We start from the raw sequence: 20,413 nt of genomic DNA, 5'->3' as shown, positions 1-20,413 counted from the left end.
CAATTTTCAAGTATTGTATATAGTTATATGATTTCTTGAAATTGCTTGACATGAATTTGTGTTCTTATGAGTTTTTAGAAGATCATAGGAATTATGTGTAACCACTATGTGTGTTTAATTCATGATCTTAATGGCTATGATGGTGTCCATAACTTGTCCTCAAGTTATGGATAACCAAAAGTCACTTCCTTTAATTGTGATTAAAGAACTAAAGAGGTTTCATAAAATGAAGAGTCTTCATTTTATGAACCATTAAAACTCATAAGTTACAAATTGAAGAGACTTGGAATAGTTTCAAATCTTGCCCTCAAGTTTTGGAATTTGAAAAGTCTTATACTTTAATACTTTAATTCCAAATTAAACCTTAGATTTTTATAAAGTTTAAAAATCAACACTTATACTATTATTATAATTTTATTATATAGATATGTATAAGAATATTTCATTCTTACCGTTAGTAGGCCTCATTCACGAAGCCGGTCTATAAGGGGGGTATAAGGTTGTTGCCTATAAAATGGTGACTTAATGGGTGTCCACTCTCACCCACCGCTTCCTTGATCGGTGGAGGGTCGTTAGCCGAACGGGTAGGATACGACTTTAAATACTTGTTAAAAGTATAATGAATTATAAAGTAACTATACATTATAAATTCCCAATCTTAGTAACTTTAGGAAAATGTGAAATTGGTGCTAGCCCATAAAATTACACTTTGTACCTTACCAAGTCATTAGTGGAGCGTGTGTGGTTAACCGGCACACTAACATGGACTAGTAAGAGTGGCAAAGGGTAACTTGACCTTATTATAGATCGGTGGAGCGTGTGTGGTTAACCGACACATCGATTAGGTAATATTGTTAAGGGTACCAAGTCAATTTGTATGGTTATTCACACCTTGTTTGTGATCCTCGGCATCCCAGTCACAAACTTGAGAGGGCACAATCGAGATTCAAACATGCCATTGAAAAGTTCAATGTATCTCAAAAGATCTAGGAGTTTCAAAACCAATAAAACCTAATAATAAAATATTTCGTTCTTATGGTGGAAATTGGTAAATCGTCATTTACCTACCTTCAAATATTTTATAGTATGGATTATGGCATCCCTCTTCCAACTATAAATAGTTTGTTGGATCCTAGCCTTAATATTTCATTTGGGTGAATTATTAAGGATTCCTAATCTAATGAAACTTGTCTTTCTTTCCTTTCAGATGTCTTCCAACAATGCTTCTGGCTCAAACCCAACATGCTCCTTTTCCCTTATGAACTTGTGTGGTAAAGTCATCTTTGATGGATCCAATTTCAATGAGTGGATCAGAAACATCAGAATGATTACCCGCTATGAGGACAAAGAATATATCCTCGATAGGGAGCTTAAGGTTGTGAGTGAAACCACTGCTACTCCTGAAGAGTTTGCGGAGTTTGTTGCACATGAAAAGGATGCTACTAAAGTAGCATGCATCATGATGGCCACCATGACCCATGAACTTCAAAAATCCTATGAATATTTCTACCCCTATGAGATGCACCTGGATCTGATGGAAAGGTACCATCAGAGTGCGCGTCAGGAGAGGTATGAAATCATCTCCTCCATGATAACCGCAAGGATGAAGGATGGTGAACCCATCACCGGTCACTTGCAGAAGATGCAAAGGTTCGTTGACCGGTTGCTGAAGCTAAATGTTGACTTTCCTGAGGAAATGGCGATTGACATCATTCTCCATTCCTTACCTCCAAGTTATGATCAGTTTCGTATGACTTATCATATGAACAAGGAGGAAGTCACACTTAGCAAACTTCAAGGACTCTTAAGGACAGCTGAAAATGGCCTTAAGGGTAAAGCGGTTGCTACTCCTACTCCTTCAACAGCCCCTGTTCTGGCTATTGGGCAGGGAAAAGGTAAGAAGAGGAAAAGCCCTTCGAAGGGTACCAAGGGTAAGACTCTTGATGGTTCCTCTTCAAGTGGGACAAAGAAAGGTCCCATTACTCCTTCTTCAAACCCAAAGGAAGCACAGTGCTTCTATTGCCAGGATAAGGGACACTTCAAGCGAAGCTGCCCCAAATATCTGCAAGATCTAAAGGATGGGAAGGTTAAACCCACCCATGCAGGTATTTACACAATATTGTCTAACAACTCATCTAATGCTAATTCTTGGGTGCTTGATACAGGGTGTGGTATTCACATTTGTACTGATTTGCAGGCACTAAGAAGAAATTTGCATGTATATAGAGAAAACATAGATTCAAGGTTATTAGGGTTGCATGTACACTTAGGAAGTGTTAGAATGCTCAAAAACCCATCAGTTATACGAAAATTCCACTAACGGAAGATACGTATCCCAACTGCCACCGAAATCTAGTACACATGCCCGAAACATGTCCTAGAGAGTCTGAATTGTCCTCTCGCTCTGTCCATCCGTCTGAGGGTGGAAAGCGGTGCTGAAATAAAGACGAGTACCCATCTCATCATGAAACCGCTTCCAAAATCTGGAAGTAAACCGGACATCTCAGTCTGACACCACCGAGACAGGCACTCCATGCCGTGCCACTACCTCACGCACATAAATATCAGCTAGCTTCTCGGCCGATATACTCTCCTGAATCGGTATGAAATGCGCGCTCTTGGTCAGCCGATCCACTATGACCCAAATCGAATCAACTCCACGTGCGGTCCTGGGAAGCTTAGTGATGAAATCCATGGTGATATCCTCCCATTTCCACACGGTAATGTCTAACGGCTGCATCTTGTTGTGGGGTCTCTGATGCTCCGCCTTGACCTTCCTGCAGGTCAGGCATCTCTCCACGTACCAAGCTACGTCCCGCTTCATGCAGGGCCACCAATAATCGGGTCGAAGATCTCTATACATCTTCGTCGCCCCTGGATGGATGGAGAACCGAGACTTGTGGGCCTCATCCATCAACACCTGCCGTACTCCTCCCCAGTACGGCACCCAAACCCTCCCATGACGGGTCAACAACCCTCGACTGTCATGATCGAAAGAAGCTACTCGGCCCACAATCCTCTCACAATTCTGCCTCTCCTCCTTCAGACCCTCGACCTGTGCCTCTCTAATCTGCTCCAACAATGGAGTAATCACTGTCATCCTCAGACATATATTCCTGATCGGGGCTGCTACCGCCTTGCGTCTCAGGGCGTCAGCCACCACGTTGGCCTTGCCCGGATGATAAAGGATCTCACAGTCGTAGTCCTTTACCACATCTAACCATCGGCGCTGCCTCATGTTCAGATTTGGCTGATCTATGAGGTACCTCAAACTCTTGTGATCCGTGTAAATGGTACAGCGGACCCCATAGAGGTAATGTCGCCAAATCTTGAGGGCAAACACTACTGCCCCCAACTCTAAGTCATGTGTCGGATAGTTAGCCTCGTGAGGCTTCAACTGTCTAGAGGCGTAAGCTATCACATGGCCTCGCTGCATCAAAACCGCTCCCATACCTGTGATCGAAGCGTCACAGTAGACTACAAAATCCTCTACTCCCTCTGGCAGGGTGAGAATCGGCGCCTCGCACAATCTCTGTCTGAGGGTCTCAAATGTTGCCTGCTGCTCAGGCCCCCAGCGAAACACCACCGACTTCTTGGTCAGTCGAGTGAGCGGAACTGCTATCTTGGAGAAATCCTGAATGAATCTCCTGTAGTACCCTGCCAGTCCTAGGAAGCTCCGAATCTCAGATGGAGACCTCGGGATCTCCCACTGCATCACGACCTCTATCTTGGCCGGATCCACTAGTATACCCTTCTAGTTGATGAGGTGTCCAAGGAACTGCACCTCGCGCAACCAGAACTCGCACTTGGAGAACTTCGCGTAAAGTCTCTCCCTCCTCAGCGTCTCTACACCTCTCTCAGGTGCTCCTCATGCTGCTCCTGAGTCTTGGAATAAACCAAGATGTCATCGATGAACACTATCACTGACCGATCCAGCATCGGTCTGCATACGCGGTTCATGAGATCCGTGAACGCGACTGGAGCGTTGGTGAGCCCGAACGGCATCACCACAAACTCATAATGACCATAGCGGGTCCTAAAAGCGGTCTTCTGCACATCCTCATCCCTGACCCGCATCTGGTGATATCCTGACCGTAGATCAATCTTGGAGAACCAAGATGCTCCCTGAAGCTAGTCAAACAAATCGTCTATCCTCGGGAGTGGGTAACGGTTCTTCACCGTTACCTTGTTCAGCTCCCAGTAATCTATGCACATACGGTGCGACCCATCCTTCTTCTTCACAAACAAGATCGGGGCTCCCCATGGCGAACTGCTCCGTCTGAAAAAAACCCCTGTCTAGCAGCTCCTGCAGCTGCATAGACAACTCCTGCATCTTGGGAGGAGCCAACCGATACGGTGCCTTGGCTATCAGAGCCGCACCAGGAACCAGATCAATCCTAAACTCAACCTGTCTCTCCGGGGGTATCCCAGGTAGATCCTCTGGGAATACGTCCGGGTACTCTCGCACTACTGGTACAACATCAACTGTAGCCTTACCCTTTTCCCGGGTATCCATAACATAGGCGACGTATCCTGCGCATCCCTGCTGGAAATAACGCTTCGCTCTCGCTGCTGAGCAAAGAATCGGTCCGTGTTGTGGCCTCTCGCCCTGAATCACTAACTCTCCCCCACTAGGAGTGCGAACCCTCACCAACTGGCGCTCACAGTCAATCACTGCCCCGTTGGGGCTCAACCAATCCATACCTACTATAACTTTATTCCCTCGTAAGGGAATAGGAACCAAATCCACCATGAACTGCTCATCATACAGTTGTAATGTACATCCCCTATAGACTCTCGCGACCCTAACGGTTCTGTCATCGCCTATCTCAACATCAAGTGGACAATCCAGCTCCCCCGGAGCTCTGCTAAATCGCTTGCTAAATGCGAGCGAAATGAATGATCGGGTAGCCCCCGAATCAAACAATATCGTAGCTGAAATGCCGTTCACTAAGAACGACCCTATACACAAACACATAATAATGAGAAACAAACTATATCAAAAAACAGAGATAAGAGGAAAAATACATACCCGTCACCACATCAGGAGTCGCTCGCGCCTCCTCTGCCGTCAGCTGAAAGGCTCTGCTCTTCGCCACTGGCGCCTCTGTCCGACCTTGACGGCCGTCTGTAATCCTCAATGTAGCAGGGGAAGTTGTCGCCACCTTCCCTGCTGCTGCTAAGCTCGGACACTGGGACCTCTTATGGCCCCTCTGATTGCACTGAAAGCAAATCAGATCAGAAAGTGACGCGGTAGTAACGGTAGAAGTAGCAGTACAATCCATGCTCATATGTCCTGATCGGCCGCATATGAAGCAGCCGGAACTCCCTGCCCTGCACGCCCCATCGTGCGACCTACCACACTTGCTGCAGCGGCCTCGGCCCTGCTGGCCCTTCCCTCGGGAATCTGTCTTGGGCCTTTTGCCCGAACCATCTGAACCAGACACTACATTTGGTTTCCTCTTTCTCTCCATCTCAAGATCAATCTCCCTCTCACGAGCCCTCGCAATCATGTCATCCAGCGTTTTACAGCTGGACCGGCTCACAAACTGGCGGATATCACTCTGCAACATCTCATGATAACGGGCCTTCTTTATTTCCTCATCGGTTGCGTACTGAGGAACGAGAAGAGCCATCTCCCTGAACTTGGCGGTAATCTCCGCCACTGTCTCCGTCGTCTGTTGGAGATCCTGGAACTCCCTAGCAAGCTGCTGCACCTCAATGACAGGTGCGAACTCGGCCCTGAATCGGGCCACAAAATCCGTCCAGGTCATAGCATCAAGGGCTGCATCATCCCCAATGACATGTCTGACCTCCTCCCACCAATCACGTGCCCTGCCCTTCAGAAGACAGGATGCAAGTCGAACCTTGTCCCCCTCGGGACATCTGCTAGTGCGGAAAGCGTTGGCCACATTAGCCAACCATCTGGTACTCGCAATGGGGTCTCGGGCCCCCTGGTAATCTGGAGTTCCACAAGCCCGAAACTCTCTGAATGTCAACGTGCGCGATCCCATCATGGCCGCTATTGTTGGGTTTTGAGCATTCTAACACTCCTATGGTGTACATGCAACCCTATGAACCTTGGATCTATGTTTTCTCTATTATACATGCAAATATTAACTATTCCAAGGTTTCATCCTAACTAGCATATTATGAAGCACCTATACTACAAAGTTTTAGTTAGATGACATACCTTTTGATGTAGCTTGATGTCTTCAAGCTTTAAGATCTTAGCCCCAATAGTGTGGAAGCCTCAAATGGAATCACAAATCACCAAAACACCTTGGAAGAACTTGAGAGAATATGTAATCACTAAAATCGGCCCACTCTTATTTTCACACACTTGTACCAATTTTGTGACCCAAGGACCCCTTTATATATTATGGAGGATTAGGGTTACATCCATGTAAACCCTAATACCCATGACCTTTCATTTATACAGGATCCATGGGTTAAAAGCTCCATGGACCATCCATGAAAGCTTAGCCCAACCTAAATGAACTTGGCCCATTCCATATATATAAGAGTCCATATTTAATTAGTTCTTTTTTATCACTTAATTAATTCTAAATTAATTCTTGATCAATACTAATTAAATAATATGATTCCATATTAATATATTAGAACTTACAATATATTAATATAAATCATAAATATACTATTCTCAAAAGACTATCCATATAAATTGTGTCGGTGAAGTACAACCCAAATGGACCATGCCGGGTCGGGTCAAGTACATACCAAATATAGTCATGGACTTAGACATTAATCCAACAGTCTCCCACTTGGATAAGTCAAAAACTATTATTGAGTATGACTTCAAAACCTAACTGGCAATCGTAGCTCTTAAAGCCGCCGTCGAACTCTGACCTTGTCAATGACTTGTCCATTAGATAAGGGATCATATATTCCTCCATTCTAGATATCATATGGACTGAGACATGGATTATAATCATTCTCTCTGTCCATTTGTTGTTTCCCGATTTTCGATTTATGATGACTGACTGATTGAACAAATCAAATCAGTCCTGGCTTGGCCAAACACTCACATATGTCATCGCTAAATCATCGAGGGGCCCACAGATATCGCTTTTATCCCGAAGGTAAAAGGAATGGATAAACTTCGACTCATATGGCTTGTTCTACTACTTGTTGAATCATACACAAAGGCACGTTTTATAACATCGAGTTACCAAATGCGTTTTCGTGCAATCAATGTATAACCAACTCATAGTAACAACTCATATCTCTAGGTTTGAAGAATATAAGATATTATCGTCTCATGATCACTCGTGATAAAATCCATGAAGTGATTCAAATGAGCGCGGGTTGAATCTAATACTCAGAACTTATGAGCACTCATGAGTGTTGTAGCACCACTTTGTCCACCAACTTGGACCTCTACAAACCAACCCATGACAGTCTTGATTCATATCTACTTCCAACATATGACCGACTGTGGATGGTTTGAATAACTTAATCATTCAGGAAGAGCGACTTAGTTATTCTGGAAGTCAAAACATGCAAAGTGAAACACAAGAATAAATGAATCAAATATGGTATCAAACCCTATGAATATAAATAAACACTTTTATTTATCACCATACTGATTACTCATTATTCATTGTTTCGGTTTTATCAACTTTATACTTGAATTAAAAACACTAGTTGTCCCATGCTCCAAGCATGTACACTATGTTTTTCTTAAACAATAGCTTTGCCATACACCAAGTATACACTCTATGTTTGTCTATGATCCTTACTTTGTGAAATAAACCAATTGAACATAATTTCAATGATTCTAATTTCACACTCCCAAATCCTTATCGAAAAATGTGAGAATTTCAAATTCCTATCATTTATCGAAATCTGTTTAGATTTTAAACTTATATGCACTCACCCTCCTGTAATGAATATGTACAAAGTCACAAAGACTTGTCAACAGTCATTATAAGGTATTCCAATGGAGATCAACTCCATGGAAACTAAGTCTCATATTCAAAGTACATTGCTTTGGACATGCTTCTTGCATTAAGTTTTCTAATCTTACACATATAACTTCGACCTATGGAGACAACTCCATATTCTCATTTTGACTATCACTTCTGAATAAGAGATGTCTCTTTTCAGAATATGTCAATATGGTCCTTCTAAAATTAGCACTATACTTTCAACTGTCCCTGAGCAACCAATCTTTGGTAAACCTCAGATTGTCCTCGACAATTGCTTAATCATTTTAGTCATATCCAATTCTAGACCTTTTCCCTTCTTAATGCCTCTGGGCATTTGGAAAAATTTAGAAATGACAAATATTATAGCACATGCAATCGATCCTGTACCCAAAGCAAATGGTACACGATTCATGATGTCTCACATAAAGACATGATTCTAGACCAGTCTTTTGCTACAATATTTTTATTTGCCATGTTTTCAAAATTTGACTATGAAGAGGGATGCCGTAATCATAATCGAATTTTGAGAACGCAATATATAAAATTTCCTTAAGTTGAACCAATCTAACATGAAATTCATATATATATATATATATATATATATATATATATATATATATATATATATATATTCTTGACTAAAGATGATTAAGGTCTCAATCTAAGCCTTTAGAACTGAAATGAAGTATATCGCCTCCCTTAATTATAGCAAAACAACTTTTTCAATCCCTGCAGCCTCACGAATTGAAACTTTTGTTTTCTATAATTAACATTGCTAACTTGCAACACTAACAATAATTATCATGCTCCCACTAACATGATGATTATTAGCATAACACTTATGCTCCCACTAGCTTTGACATGTACTCAGAAATCAGCTGGATTCTAGAAATCAATACTTTATTGACTTTCTTACCAAAGTTCAGATTTCTGATACGAGATGCTTTGATAAAACTTTATCAAAATCATACACCTTTCCTTAGATAGCATGCATGTGTGTCTAAACAATTTCAGAACTATGAAAAGGGATGTCGTAATCATAGTCTCAATTGTTTAGACCTTTTGCCATCTGCTTCAAATCTACTTGGTGGAAGTGTTTCCTCACCATCATTTTCATGAATCGGAGAGAAACCTTATGACCCTTAGATTTTATGGTGTATGTGTTCTTATCCATGTGAATCGTCAAAACCATAGTCACAAGACAAGGATAATGACAAATCCAAACTCATATGGACTGAACTTATGCAATCTTAACTTCTTGCCACCTGGCAGTACAGGGCCTGCCATTGCTTCCAAGTTGTTATGCAACCAATTGAGAACTTTCATAACTCCTATGCAAAGCCAACTTTAACTGGAATGGGCACAGAATATGTCAACACGATAGGTTATAAACCTCAAGTCGTGTGCTAGTGAAGAACCTCAGGTTTTATTCTTGATTAGTTCTTGAAATTCTTTTTAGGATCTTTAAGACTCCTACTATCCTCTTGACATATAAGACTATCTTGCCAAATATTCAAGAGATAGTGCGGATTCTTTATCAAGACAAACACTTCACACAATTGGCCTTAGTTGGTCTTTGTTTTATCCAAAACATCACAACTTACCAATTTCAAATGTACAAGAGTAGGACACTTTTACTCTTACATTTGACAAGTGTTTTAAACCTTTCTTTAAGATATGTCACTCAAGTTACAATCTTGGAGTATGACTCTAAGAATTGTTTTGGAACGAAGTATGACTCATCTTCCTGATCTAACCGTTTCAACAATTCATGACTCCTCTTCTTAGTCATAAGAATGCACTAAGGTGACCTTTAGAGGACTAATTGTGATATGATTTCTAAATCATTAAGATGATCACAAACATGATACTAAAGTACTCTCCCATCTTTTGAGATTTGAGAAACTTTTATCTTTCTGCCTAATTTCATTCTTCCCATTCGTTCTGCCATACATTGAGACTTTTCCAATGTTTCAGAATTATACTTAAACTTGTAAGTATAACCATATTTACTAAACTTTAGTAAATCAAATAGTCTTAACGAGCTTTGTGGTGGACATGACCAGTGCACAAGAATGTGTACTCGATCCCTTTAGTCCTTCACTTGACTCACACATCCATGTGAACAAGTAATTAGTCTTGATTTTCCAATGCTTGAAAGTTCTCATTCATCATACTATTCAACTTGCATGATTCCAAGTTTCGGTCCAATTGAAACTTGGATGATGAGGAACTTTCCTGATTTGGTAAATTTAGACACTACCACAAACGAAAGAATCAAATCCATTTTCCAATATTGCTGTCAGTGGAATCATATAAGCAACAATTTTCCACAAATGCCATTGTAAGGATACTTCAAATAAATAAAATTAAACAATTTTTCTTTTATTTTAAAACTTTGCGGAAAAACTTATCCTTACAATCCACATGGAAAATTGTTGTTATCTATTCCTTAGCAATATATCATAACTTCTTAAGCAACTGCTCAAAATTCTGATGCGATCGAAATCCACCTTCGCGATCAGAATCAGCATATACTTCCTTTAAGATTTCTCTCTATTCTTTGATTCTTAAAACATCAACATGTGACCCAGTCACATCATGTAATGAGGATCTCAGAATAGAACTTAACAGAGTTAGATAATGGGCTCTGCCTGATGTAGAGTCAAACTTATTGACTTTAACATCCTTAGGTAAATTTGGCAGCTTTGCAATCAACGCCCCTTCCTTTGGCAAAATAAACATATGGACCCTTTGGTAATGGGACTATCTCAGACTTAGCCTTTCTCTTTACCATTTGGTCAACCGAGTTGACTATGGCCAATCCCTTTCCATTGGGAAGATAATGCTTTTTCTGGATTTCCAGTGTCACCATTGTCACTGTCCATAAAGTTTTTGGGAAGTTGATCTTCTAATCAAATTTGCTTCACTATCGTTCCAAATCATTGTTGATTCAGCAGCACCAAGCAAATAGATATGATCATTAAGGTTCATGTCATAGTCTGTATCATAGTAGTCCCAAAGGAACTCACTATGTGACTTATAAAGTGATTGAACATCCAACTTTCTCAAGACTTTGACACCCAACTCTCCCGGCTTGTCAATATGTGACTTCATCTCTAAGATGTGATCACACATAGACCTTGCTTGCCATTAGGGCTTGAGTGACCTTGAACTTGTGAGTTAGGGAGAATAATTGGAGGAGGTGGATGAAGAGAAGTATGACTTCCATGAGCCAAACTCGGGAAGTCATATTCATTAGGAAAGCTTGGTTTGGGAAGATCATTGTTGTCTAAACCAGACATCAACAATGGGAGAAATTCACGTAAAGTTGATTTAAGTCCTTAATATAACACCCAATATGATATATTAAGGCTAGGACCCAACAAACTATTTTATAACTTGGAAAAGGGATGTCGTAATCTAAGCTATAAAATATTTGAAGGTAGGTGAATGACGATTCACCAATTTCCACCAAGATAAACGAAATGTATTATTAGGTTTTAATTGGTTTTGAAACTCCTAGATTCTTTTGAGATTCATTGAACTTTTCAATGGCATGTTTCAATCTCGAGTGTGCCCTTCAGGTTTTGTGACTGGGATGCCGAGGATCACAAAACAAGGTGTGAAGTAACCATGCAAATGTACTTGGTACCCTTAATATTTACCCCTCAATCGATGTGCCGGTTAACCACACACGCTCCAACGATACTATGATAAGCTTTAAGTTACCCTTTTCCTACCTTGTTAAATCCAGGTTAGTGTGCCGGTTAACCACACACGCTCCACTAACAGCTTAAACAAAGTGCAAAGTGTAATTTCATGGATTAGCACCTTATTCACATTTTCCTAAGTAACTAAGATTGAGAATTTATAAGTGTTTAGTTACTTAGTATTTATCATTATACTTATAATGAAGGGATAATTATAGTCCTTGTCCTACCTGTTCGGCTAACGACCCTCCACCGGTCAAGGAAGCGGTGAGTGAGAGTGGACACCCATTAAACTGCCATTTTATAGGCAGTAACCTTATACCCCCCTTATAGACCGGCTTCGTGAATGAGGCCTACTAATGGTAAGACGACTTGCTCTTATACATATAATATATTAAACTTTTAATATTATAATAGTATAAGGGTGTATTTTAGACATTTAAAATACTTGGTGGTTTAATCTATTAATTAAACTAGACTTTTAATTTAATTAAACTCAAACCATATATTTATGGATTAATAATACTCTTTTAATTAAACGCTTTAATTAACTATTAATAAAGTCCATAAGAGTTAATTTGAACTATTCAACAAAACATCATAATTCCAATTATTAAACTCAAAATTAAAACCATTTAATTAATTGTTTAAGTTATGAACCCAAAAGTTTTAGAATTCAATTCTTTTTTTCATAAAAAACTTTTCTCAAATTCCAAAACTTGAGGGCAAGTTTTGTAAGAAAACCTTTGGATTCCATAACTTATGGAATTAATGGTGTTTTATGATGAAACTTTCCATGTTTCACAACTTAAGAACAAGTTATGAAATTCTTTAAAACATTAACACCAAATTTTGTAACTCCATAAAAACTTTGAATCAATTTTTTTTAAAAAAAAAAAACTTTCATATCCATAACTTATGGAAGTTTCAAAAACCCTTAAGATCACAACTTTAAAAAAAACTTTTGAGCTCTAAAATTTTATGACAAAATATGTAACTCCTTAAAACATTTAGATCAAACTTTTAAAACTAATAAAATAATCATATCATTTTATCTTTTAGTAAATTTGACATGATTCAACTCATATAACAAATGATTCAAATTTTACAAATAATTCGTTTTTCACAAAACAAGTAATTATCTTAAAATTTGAGAAACGTCATTTTTTTTTTTTCTTTTTTTTTTCAAGTTGAAAATAAAACATTTGCATCAATATAACAGAAAACAACCCATGGCTTTGATACCACTGTTGGGTTTTTGAGCATTCTAACACTCCTATGGTGTACATGCAACCCTATAAACCTTGGATCTATGTTTTCTCTATTATACATGCAAATATTAACTATTCCAAGGTTTCATCCTAACTAGCATATTATGAAGCACCTATACTACAAAGTTCTAGTTAGATGACATACCTTTTGATGTAGCTTGATGTCTTCAAGCTTTAAGAGCTTAGCTCCAATAGTGTGGAAGCCTCAAATGGAATCACAAATCACCAAAATACCTTGGAAGAACTTGAGAGAATATGTATGCACACTAAAATCGGCCCACTCTTATTTTCACACACTTGTGCCAATTTTGTGAGCCAATGACCCCTTTATATATTATGGAGGATTAGGGTTACATCCATGTAAACCCTAATACCCACGACCTTTCATTTACATAGGATCCATGGGTTAAAAGCTCCATGGACCATCCATGAAAGCTTAGCCCAACCTAAATGAACTTGGCCCATTCCATATATATAAGAGTCCATATTTAACTAGTTCTTTTTGATCACTTAATTAATTCTTGATCAATACTAATTAAATAATATGATTCCATATTAATATATTAGAGCTTATAATATATTAATATAAATCATAAATATACTATTCTCAAAAGACTATCCAAATAAATTGTGCCGGTGAAGTGCAACCCAAATGGACCATGCCGGGTCGGGTCAAGTACATACCAAATATAGTTATTGACTTAGACATTAATCCAACAGGTGCCACGTGTCGTTCGCTCATTGGGCCATGTTGCCTTGTCTTGCGGAAGAGGGGGCTTTCCGACCGTGCCACGTGGCGCCTCCTGGTGGTGCCACGTCATCAGCCTAGGTAAATTCTCGTAGATCTTTGGACGACCATAACTTCCACATACGAGCTCTGTTTTCGACATTCTTTATATCCCTAGAATCCACTCGACGAGCTCTGCAACTTTCATTAAGGTCTCAACTGCTAATTCTCATTCCAACTGAAATTCATATTTAGACTGATTTAGACTGTTATGAAGAATTCATAACTCCTTCATAAGAACTTCGTTCTCGACTGTCTTTAAATGACGGGTTCAGAGTCACAATATTTTCAACTCTCATTTAGATTATTTCAGCTAACAATCAAATGATTTGAATTTCGATTTCTGTGTCCGTACAGTTATGCGAAAACTTTGAAAAATCATAACTTCTTGATATGAAGTCAGATTTGGACGTTCTCTATATGCATGAGTTCGATTTTATGATCACTACGACTTTTGTTTAGGTTATTTATCCTAATTAATCTTTTATAAACAACATTTATTTATCGTCAAGACGATTAATTATTCTATTATTCTTTAATCATCAAGTCCTATCTTGCATGCGTTACAAATGTTGGTGGGAAGCTTCATGATCCCTCTGAATATATATTTTCTTTTAGTTCTCTATTTGGTGTCTTGGGCGTGATACCATTGGATAGATTCTATTTTGGATCATCCCCATCTAAGCAAGGTGGCAACAATAAGATCTCAAGCCAAATTGTCTCTAGTTGCAAAAGAGGTATGTTATTATGTCTATTCTTGTAGTTGCAATAATAGATTGAAAACCTACATTGTTATAGGTTGCATGTGCACATAGGAATTTAATTTAAGTCTTTCGTTGTTGTATTCATGTGTATAGAATGCCCTATAACCCAACACTTGGTTTATGGAGGTATAGAGGAGCTCAATGTAAAGGGTTATACTAATGCTAGTTTCTAGACCGATAGACATGATTCTCATTCGCATTCGGGATTCGCGTTCTTACTGTATTGAGGAGTAGTGACTTGAAGGAGTTCCAATCAAGGTACAATAACAGACTCGAAGACATAGGTTGAGTATATTGCAACTAATGAATCTAAAAAAGAGGCTATATGGATGAAGAAGTTCATCAGAGATCTTGGTCTTGTTCCTAACATCTATGATCTTGCTAAGATCTTCTGTGACAATGAAGGTGTAGTCGCCTTGACTAAGTGTTGGAAATGATATCTAATGTCATTAACTGTTTTGGTAATATTTCTAATAATAGCAAGATCCTTTTAGGTTGGCCTTATGACCCTAATACCATAAGGAAATGGAGTTTAATAATGTGTTTATTTATTAAGGAATTAATAAACTAATTAAAATTATTATGGTAAATTAATTAAAAGGATTTAATTAGTTAAAAGAGGTTGAATAATAATTAATCATAAGGATTAATTAGAATATTCTAGAACCTCCTAGAGAGAGGCTATGAATGGTTTTTAATTGCCTCTTGGATAGGGATATGGTAGGTTTAGTCCAGATAAGGATAAACCATAGAGTTTGTATCCTTCTGGAATACACTTTGCTCAACTATAAATAGCCTGCTAGGGTTAACCCTAGAACACGTTTTCCCCCCATCAGACATCGTCTAACATCCATCTCTCCATCTACTTGGACAAAAAATCACACCCTCTCTCCTAGGGTTTGTGATTTTTGAATAAACCATAATTTGTGGTTTCTTCCTTTTGTTATTTGGTGTGTGGGTTTGATTTCATTAGAGAGGTTCTCATTTGGATCCTTTATCTAGCAACAAAGTGACATGCACAAGATCACAAATAAGAGAATACGAGGTTAGTAATTATTTCTATGTAGTTTTTCAAAGTATGTTGTTATAATAGTAAAACATAGATTCTAGGTTGGATGTGCACTTAGGTATATCAAGTTTTAATATTTCCTCTACCTATGAATTGTGTACTTGATGCTAATAATCCCCAACACTAAGGAACCTAGAGCTCACAAGCTCTCAAGACATATATAGGAAGTACCACTTCATTAAGAAGCTTGTCGAATAAAGAGACATCATAGCAGAGTCATATAAGAGGAAAACCTTGTCGATTCGTTCACCAAACCATTATCACAAACCAAGCATGACAATCATACAAGCTCAATAAGCATTAGAGTTGCTAGTGAATTGGTTTGATTATGTTAGTTTAGTTTGAGATGTTTTGGAACTTATACAGTGTAAATTTTATCTGACTTGATGATTATTATATGGAGACTTAATAACTTATTGGATTGCAATCATTTTCATTATTTTATTATCATGTTCCTTTTGCATGTTTAACCAATTTCTAGAATATTAATTTATTCAAAACCTCCACAATCGATCATACTTTCAAAAGTGAGTGGTGATTTAAGAATGTTATTGAGTATAATAGATTGTCCATGAAGATGGACATGTCATAGAGATGTGATTATTCCTCATGCGTACTTAAAGAATATTAAGTATTAGAGTAGCTCGCACTTAGAGATTACTTCATAGATATTGTCATTAGTTCTTGTAAGATAGTAATATCTTATATTCTTCAAACGGAGATGCATGTGATTCTTAATTATGTAATTTGTTGTACTTTGATGTTCTCTAACGTTGTCCATAGCTATCCATATAGGGAATTTCTAGGTATGACATGATGAGTGGGCGAGATCAGTGTAGTCAAAGTTTATTTGATCATTTTGCCTTAATAGGAGAAACGATATTCATAGGCCCCTAAATGATTTGGTGCTAACATCAAAATGTACAACGATACTCATACTAAGTTGATAATGGATGAATATTGTAGTCTGTTGTTAATTATTACAAATCTCTATCGCGAAACATAATCTTGATGTTTGATTGACACACTTTCATGTCTTATGTTAATATGGATATCACAAAACAAATGAATATTTGATCACTTACTTAGGACTGTGCATACCTCTAAGTTATGAGTACAATTGCATGTACTCTTGGATGATGTACACCTTGCTAGGCTAAGGAAAGTAGGACTATATAGTTGTTGTGACATGTACAAGCGAGAGACTGTTGGAAATATGCATATGGTCACAACAAGTTAGCGACTTTCTATAAATAGCAGTGTCATTTTGGGTAACACACAAGATATGATTTAAGCGTGAGATAAAAAAAGAAAAAGTAGAGGACATAGTTTGTTAATCCATCATAAGATGATAGGCTAATTGAAAATTAGTAAACTTAAAGGATTTAAGTGTAAATAAGTGATTATTTGAATCGGTGATCGTTATCCCTTAGATTAAGGGATAATTATACCAAGTTCATGAGATAATGACTCTGAAAACGCCCTAAGCTGATCATAGAACCGACCATTCTTTCCCTCACAATCTTTCTCTCTCTCGTTTCTTCTCCTCTCCCCATAGTTTTCCGCCATAGCTTGCTAGACTTTGAGTTTTAGTTACCAAAAGAGAAGAAAGAAGTCATCTTGAAGCATCATAATCGTGGGGTTCGCCTACATCTTGTGCAATAATGATCATTATAACCCAATAGTTGGCGCACTTAAAATAACCACATAAACAAAGTGAAATTCATTATAACTTGTAAAAATATTTGGTGCAAAAAACGAATAAAACAAAATATTTTCTTATTCCAACATAAGCTAGGGTCAGTATCAACATTAATGGTATAGACGAAGGGAGTAAGGGGCAGAGAGGTGTTTAGCCCCTAACTTGACTAATGCTTTCTATTAATATTTTGGGTGTCTGATAATTAAGAACACTAACTGGTAAGACGAGCTCAAAATTGATGATTTTCATTAATTTGATGGTGTTGTGTTGTGTGAGAATGAGATATTTAATTAATTCTTCTAATGTTACATTTATGATCCACTTATTTATAACTTTCTTTTCTTCTTTTTTTTCTTGTTTTTATGATTTTATCTTTTCATTTTTGAAAAGTTACTTTTACGACCTAGTTTACACGTCACATTATAAATAAAAATTTTGCCAAAAATAAAAAATGACATTTATATTAATATTCCAATAAAAACAATAAATAATCTATATTAAAATCAAAATAAGAGAATGAAAGCTGCATCGTTTGCTTTTAAGCCTTCTTATTTTAAAATCCTAACTTCGTCTCTAGTTGGCGGTTTGAGTTTGCAAGCAATATAATTGGTTTGCAACGGTGTCTTCAAGAGTACGTACGTAGGATAAGCAGAGCATGCATGAAAGTCTGTCTTGTAGATCTAGAGTTCGTGACTACTGTGTACCATTGGACCCTTCTCTTTATGTGATCCACCGGTGTCGTCAAAAGTAGGATAAGCACACCAATGTGCTATGCCGCAGTGTCCCTCCCCACCCTTGCCACGTATAAGTTTCATGTATCCTTTATCTCCCCAATCTGGTCCCCAAGAGTTCTTAATTAACCAATACTTTTGTCCATCAGGGGTTTCATCAAATCCAACCACTGCTACAGCATGAATTGGTATTGGCCCACACGATCCCTCATAAACCCCCTGTTAATTCGTATTATAATTAATTATATAAACCAATAATTGAGGATAATTGATGTGAGAGAGAGAGAGAGAGAGAGAGAGAGAGTTACCTCTTTATAACTTGCGATCTCATCGTTCCAGTACATGCCACAAGAGGCAGGCTGGTTTGAAATTATTTTAAGAAGATTCTCCTCAGTACCGGGCGCAGGGATATTTTCATATCCATGAACTTCTACTACAATATCTTTTTCCTGCATGGGCATGGCATTCAAAAAGTTGAGATATATGATAGTACATGCATGCACAAATTTTAATCTATATATCCAGCTAGTTATATATAGGACATTAATTAATTACTCCATGGATGATCGGCCGTACGTACCTTTTGGTGGTTGCAAGGCTCCTGTACAGGTTTGTATGGATAGTTCTTATCTGTTGTTATACCTCCATTCTTTGCAACGTAATCGTAACAGGCTGTAAAAAACGATCCTGCACATCCTCCGACATTACCACAGTCGAGAAGTTCTTTTGGTGATACTTCTACTAGATTCTTCGTTTTTATGAAGTTTAATCCATCAAGTGCTTCCGAGGCTGCAAACTGTGCGCACGATCCTGTAATTATAACATATATACCAAAACTGCATCAAATCAATGAAAACCCTACAAGATCTCTTTTGATTTCAGGATAGTACGTAATTTATATATAAAATAATAAAGGTACGTGTGCATGCGTTACGTACCGCAACCTTGTTGATTCCTGACTCTGCCGAGGGCACCATTGGCTTTCCAATCAATCTTGGGAGGGATATCAGTGAAATTACGATACATGAAAGGCTCGGGATCGGTCTGCCGGAAAAGTGGAAGCTTCAGTCCGGTATACTGGCTCCTAAACTCCTCCTTACTCATGCCGGAAAACTTGTTCAACCCTAACTTATATGACTTCTTCCCCTTGTTTGATGCGTGAACAGTTTCCAGGGTAGCTAAGAAGTTGTTGTACTGCTTCTTTTTGGCTTCCACGCTTATACTTTCCATATTGTGGTGGCTCCTCCACCTCTCAAACAAAGCCGCCCTACTCTCCACCGTTTCAACCTCTTTATCGTCATATGTGAAGCCCTGCACAACTACCCCTAAACACCAAACCAATGTAACAGAAACTAAAATCAACTTGCTAGAATCCATTTCTTGTTGATTCAGAGAGTTGAGTGTGAACGATGATGAATGGCAAGTCAGATCTTATAAAGACAGATTCTGTGGATGAAAGGTCACGTACGCCAGTGAAATACGCTCAATTAACAATAACAAGTATACACGTGTCTAAAAAATGTTGTTGCATTCTTGGTCTAATAAATATACGGGTTTTGTGGCTCAAATAATTAAGCGAATGATAACATTTTTAGGGTTTGAATATGGATGTACGTTTTAATCGGGTTATAAATCGCCGGTGATTGTGTTTGACGCTATAATGTTTAAATGGACTAAATTAAAATTAAATTATAGACTTAAATACATAACTTTTTATAAATTGTTTACTCCTAACTTAGTTACCGCTTGTCATATTATTAATTTTACCGTTATTTTAACATTAAAACACATCTTATATATTTCAGGTTTTCATTTTTTTTAACATCTTAAAGACCACTTATATCTAACTTAAATTAAAAATATAAACATGTTATATTAAAAAAATTATTTAGACACTATAATTATTACTAGTTTATAACCCGTTGAGACTAAGCTTACAAAATTAATTAAATTTTCATTGTAAGAACTCAAAATTATTAATTAATTAACTTTAAATAAATTATTAATTAAGATCTATTTTTTTAGTTACATAAAATTATAATCGTTCATTTAAATAAATATGTGACCTAATAATATGTATTAATTTTATTTTATTATTTATTCTAATGTTATTAATTTAATATAATTAGAATGAGAAATTTAAAATGAAGAATAAATAGTTTGACAAGTGACATGATATTAATTAGATTATTTAATAAGATGACACATTATAAAAAGAGAATAAAACTATTTACTTATTAAAATTAAAATAAAAATATAGAAAATAAACAATATTCTTTTTTCTTTCTATCTAAGAAACCCATTTTTAGAGGGAATTACTTTTGACTGATTTTGTTATACCATCCTCTTTAACAAAAGTTAATAATTAACTTTTTGAAAAACTCCAAAAAAATATGTCGAGATTAGTTTTTTTATGAAAAATTA

At 37.5% G+C, this 20,413-nt stretch overlaps 1 protein-coding gene across 1 annotated transcript; it reads right to left on the bottom strand.

The window, feature by feature from the left end:
* Positions 1-17,691: 17,691 nt before the first annotated feature.
* On the bottom strand, positions 17,692-19,390 carry LOC145104700 (vignain-like). Its single transcript, XM_079041896.1, has 4 exons — positions 18,928-19,390; positions 18,570-18,799; positions 18,298-18,438; positions 17,692-18,208 (listed from the first exon to the last, which is right to left on the bottom strand). Exons 1-4 carry the CDS (start codon positions 19,364-19,366, stop codon positions 17,939-17,941), a joined length of 1,080 nt encoding a protein of 359 aa, XP_078898022.1. The 5' UTR covers positions 19,367-19,390; the 3' UTR covers positions 17,692-17,938.
* Positions 19,391-20,413: the final 1,023 nt, after the last annotated feature.

Source organism: Lactuca virosa, chromosome 1 (assembly GCF_052849685.1).
Source record: "Lactuca virosa cultivar CGN04683 chromosome 1, Lactuca_virosa_CGN04683_v6, whole genome shotgun sequence".
Classification (NCBI taxonomy): domain Eukaryota; kingdom Viridiplantae; phylum Streptophyta; class Magnoliopsida; order Asterales; family Asteraceae; genus Lactuca; species Lactuca virosa.
This window is presented reverse-complemented; position numbering and strand designations above follow the sequence as displayed.

What these genes read in the sequence shown, in the direction of transcription:
- LOC145104700 (XM_079041896.1), bottom strand. Translation starts at nt 19,366, where the DNA reads ATGGATTCTAGCAAGTTGATTTTAGTTTCTGTTACATTGGTTTGGTGT. An exon ending in CAGGAATCAACAAGGTTGCG is followed by an intron (nt 18,800 to 18,927) that starts GTACGTAACGCA and finishes TTATAATTACAG; the next exon opens with GATCGTGCGCACAGTTTGCA. An exon ending in AGATCGCAAGTTATAAAGAG is followed by an intron (nt 18,209 to 18,297) that starts GTAACTCTCTCT and finishes ACGAATTAACAG; the next exon opens with GGGGTTTATGAGGGATCGTG.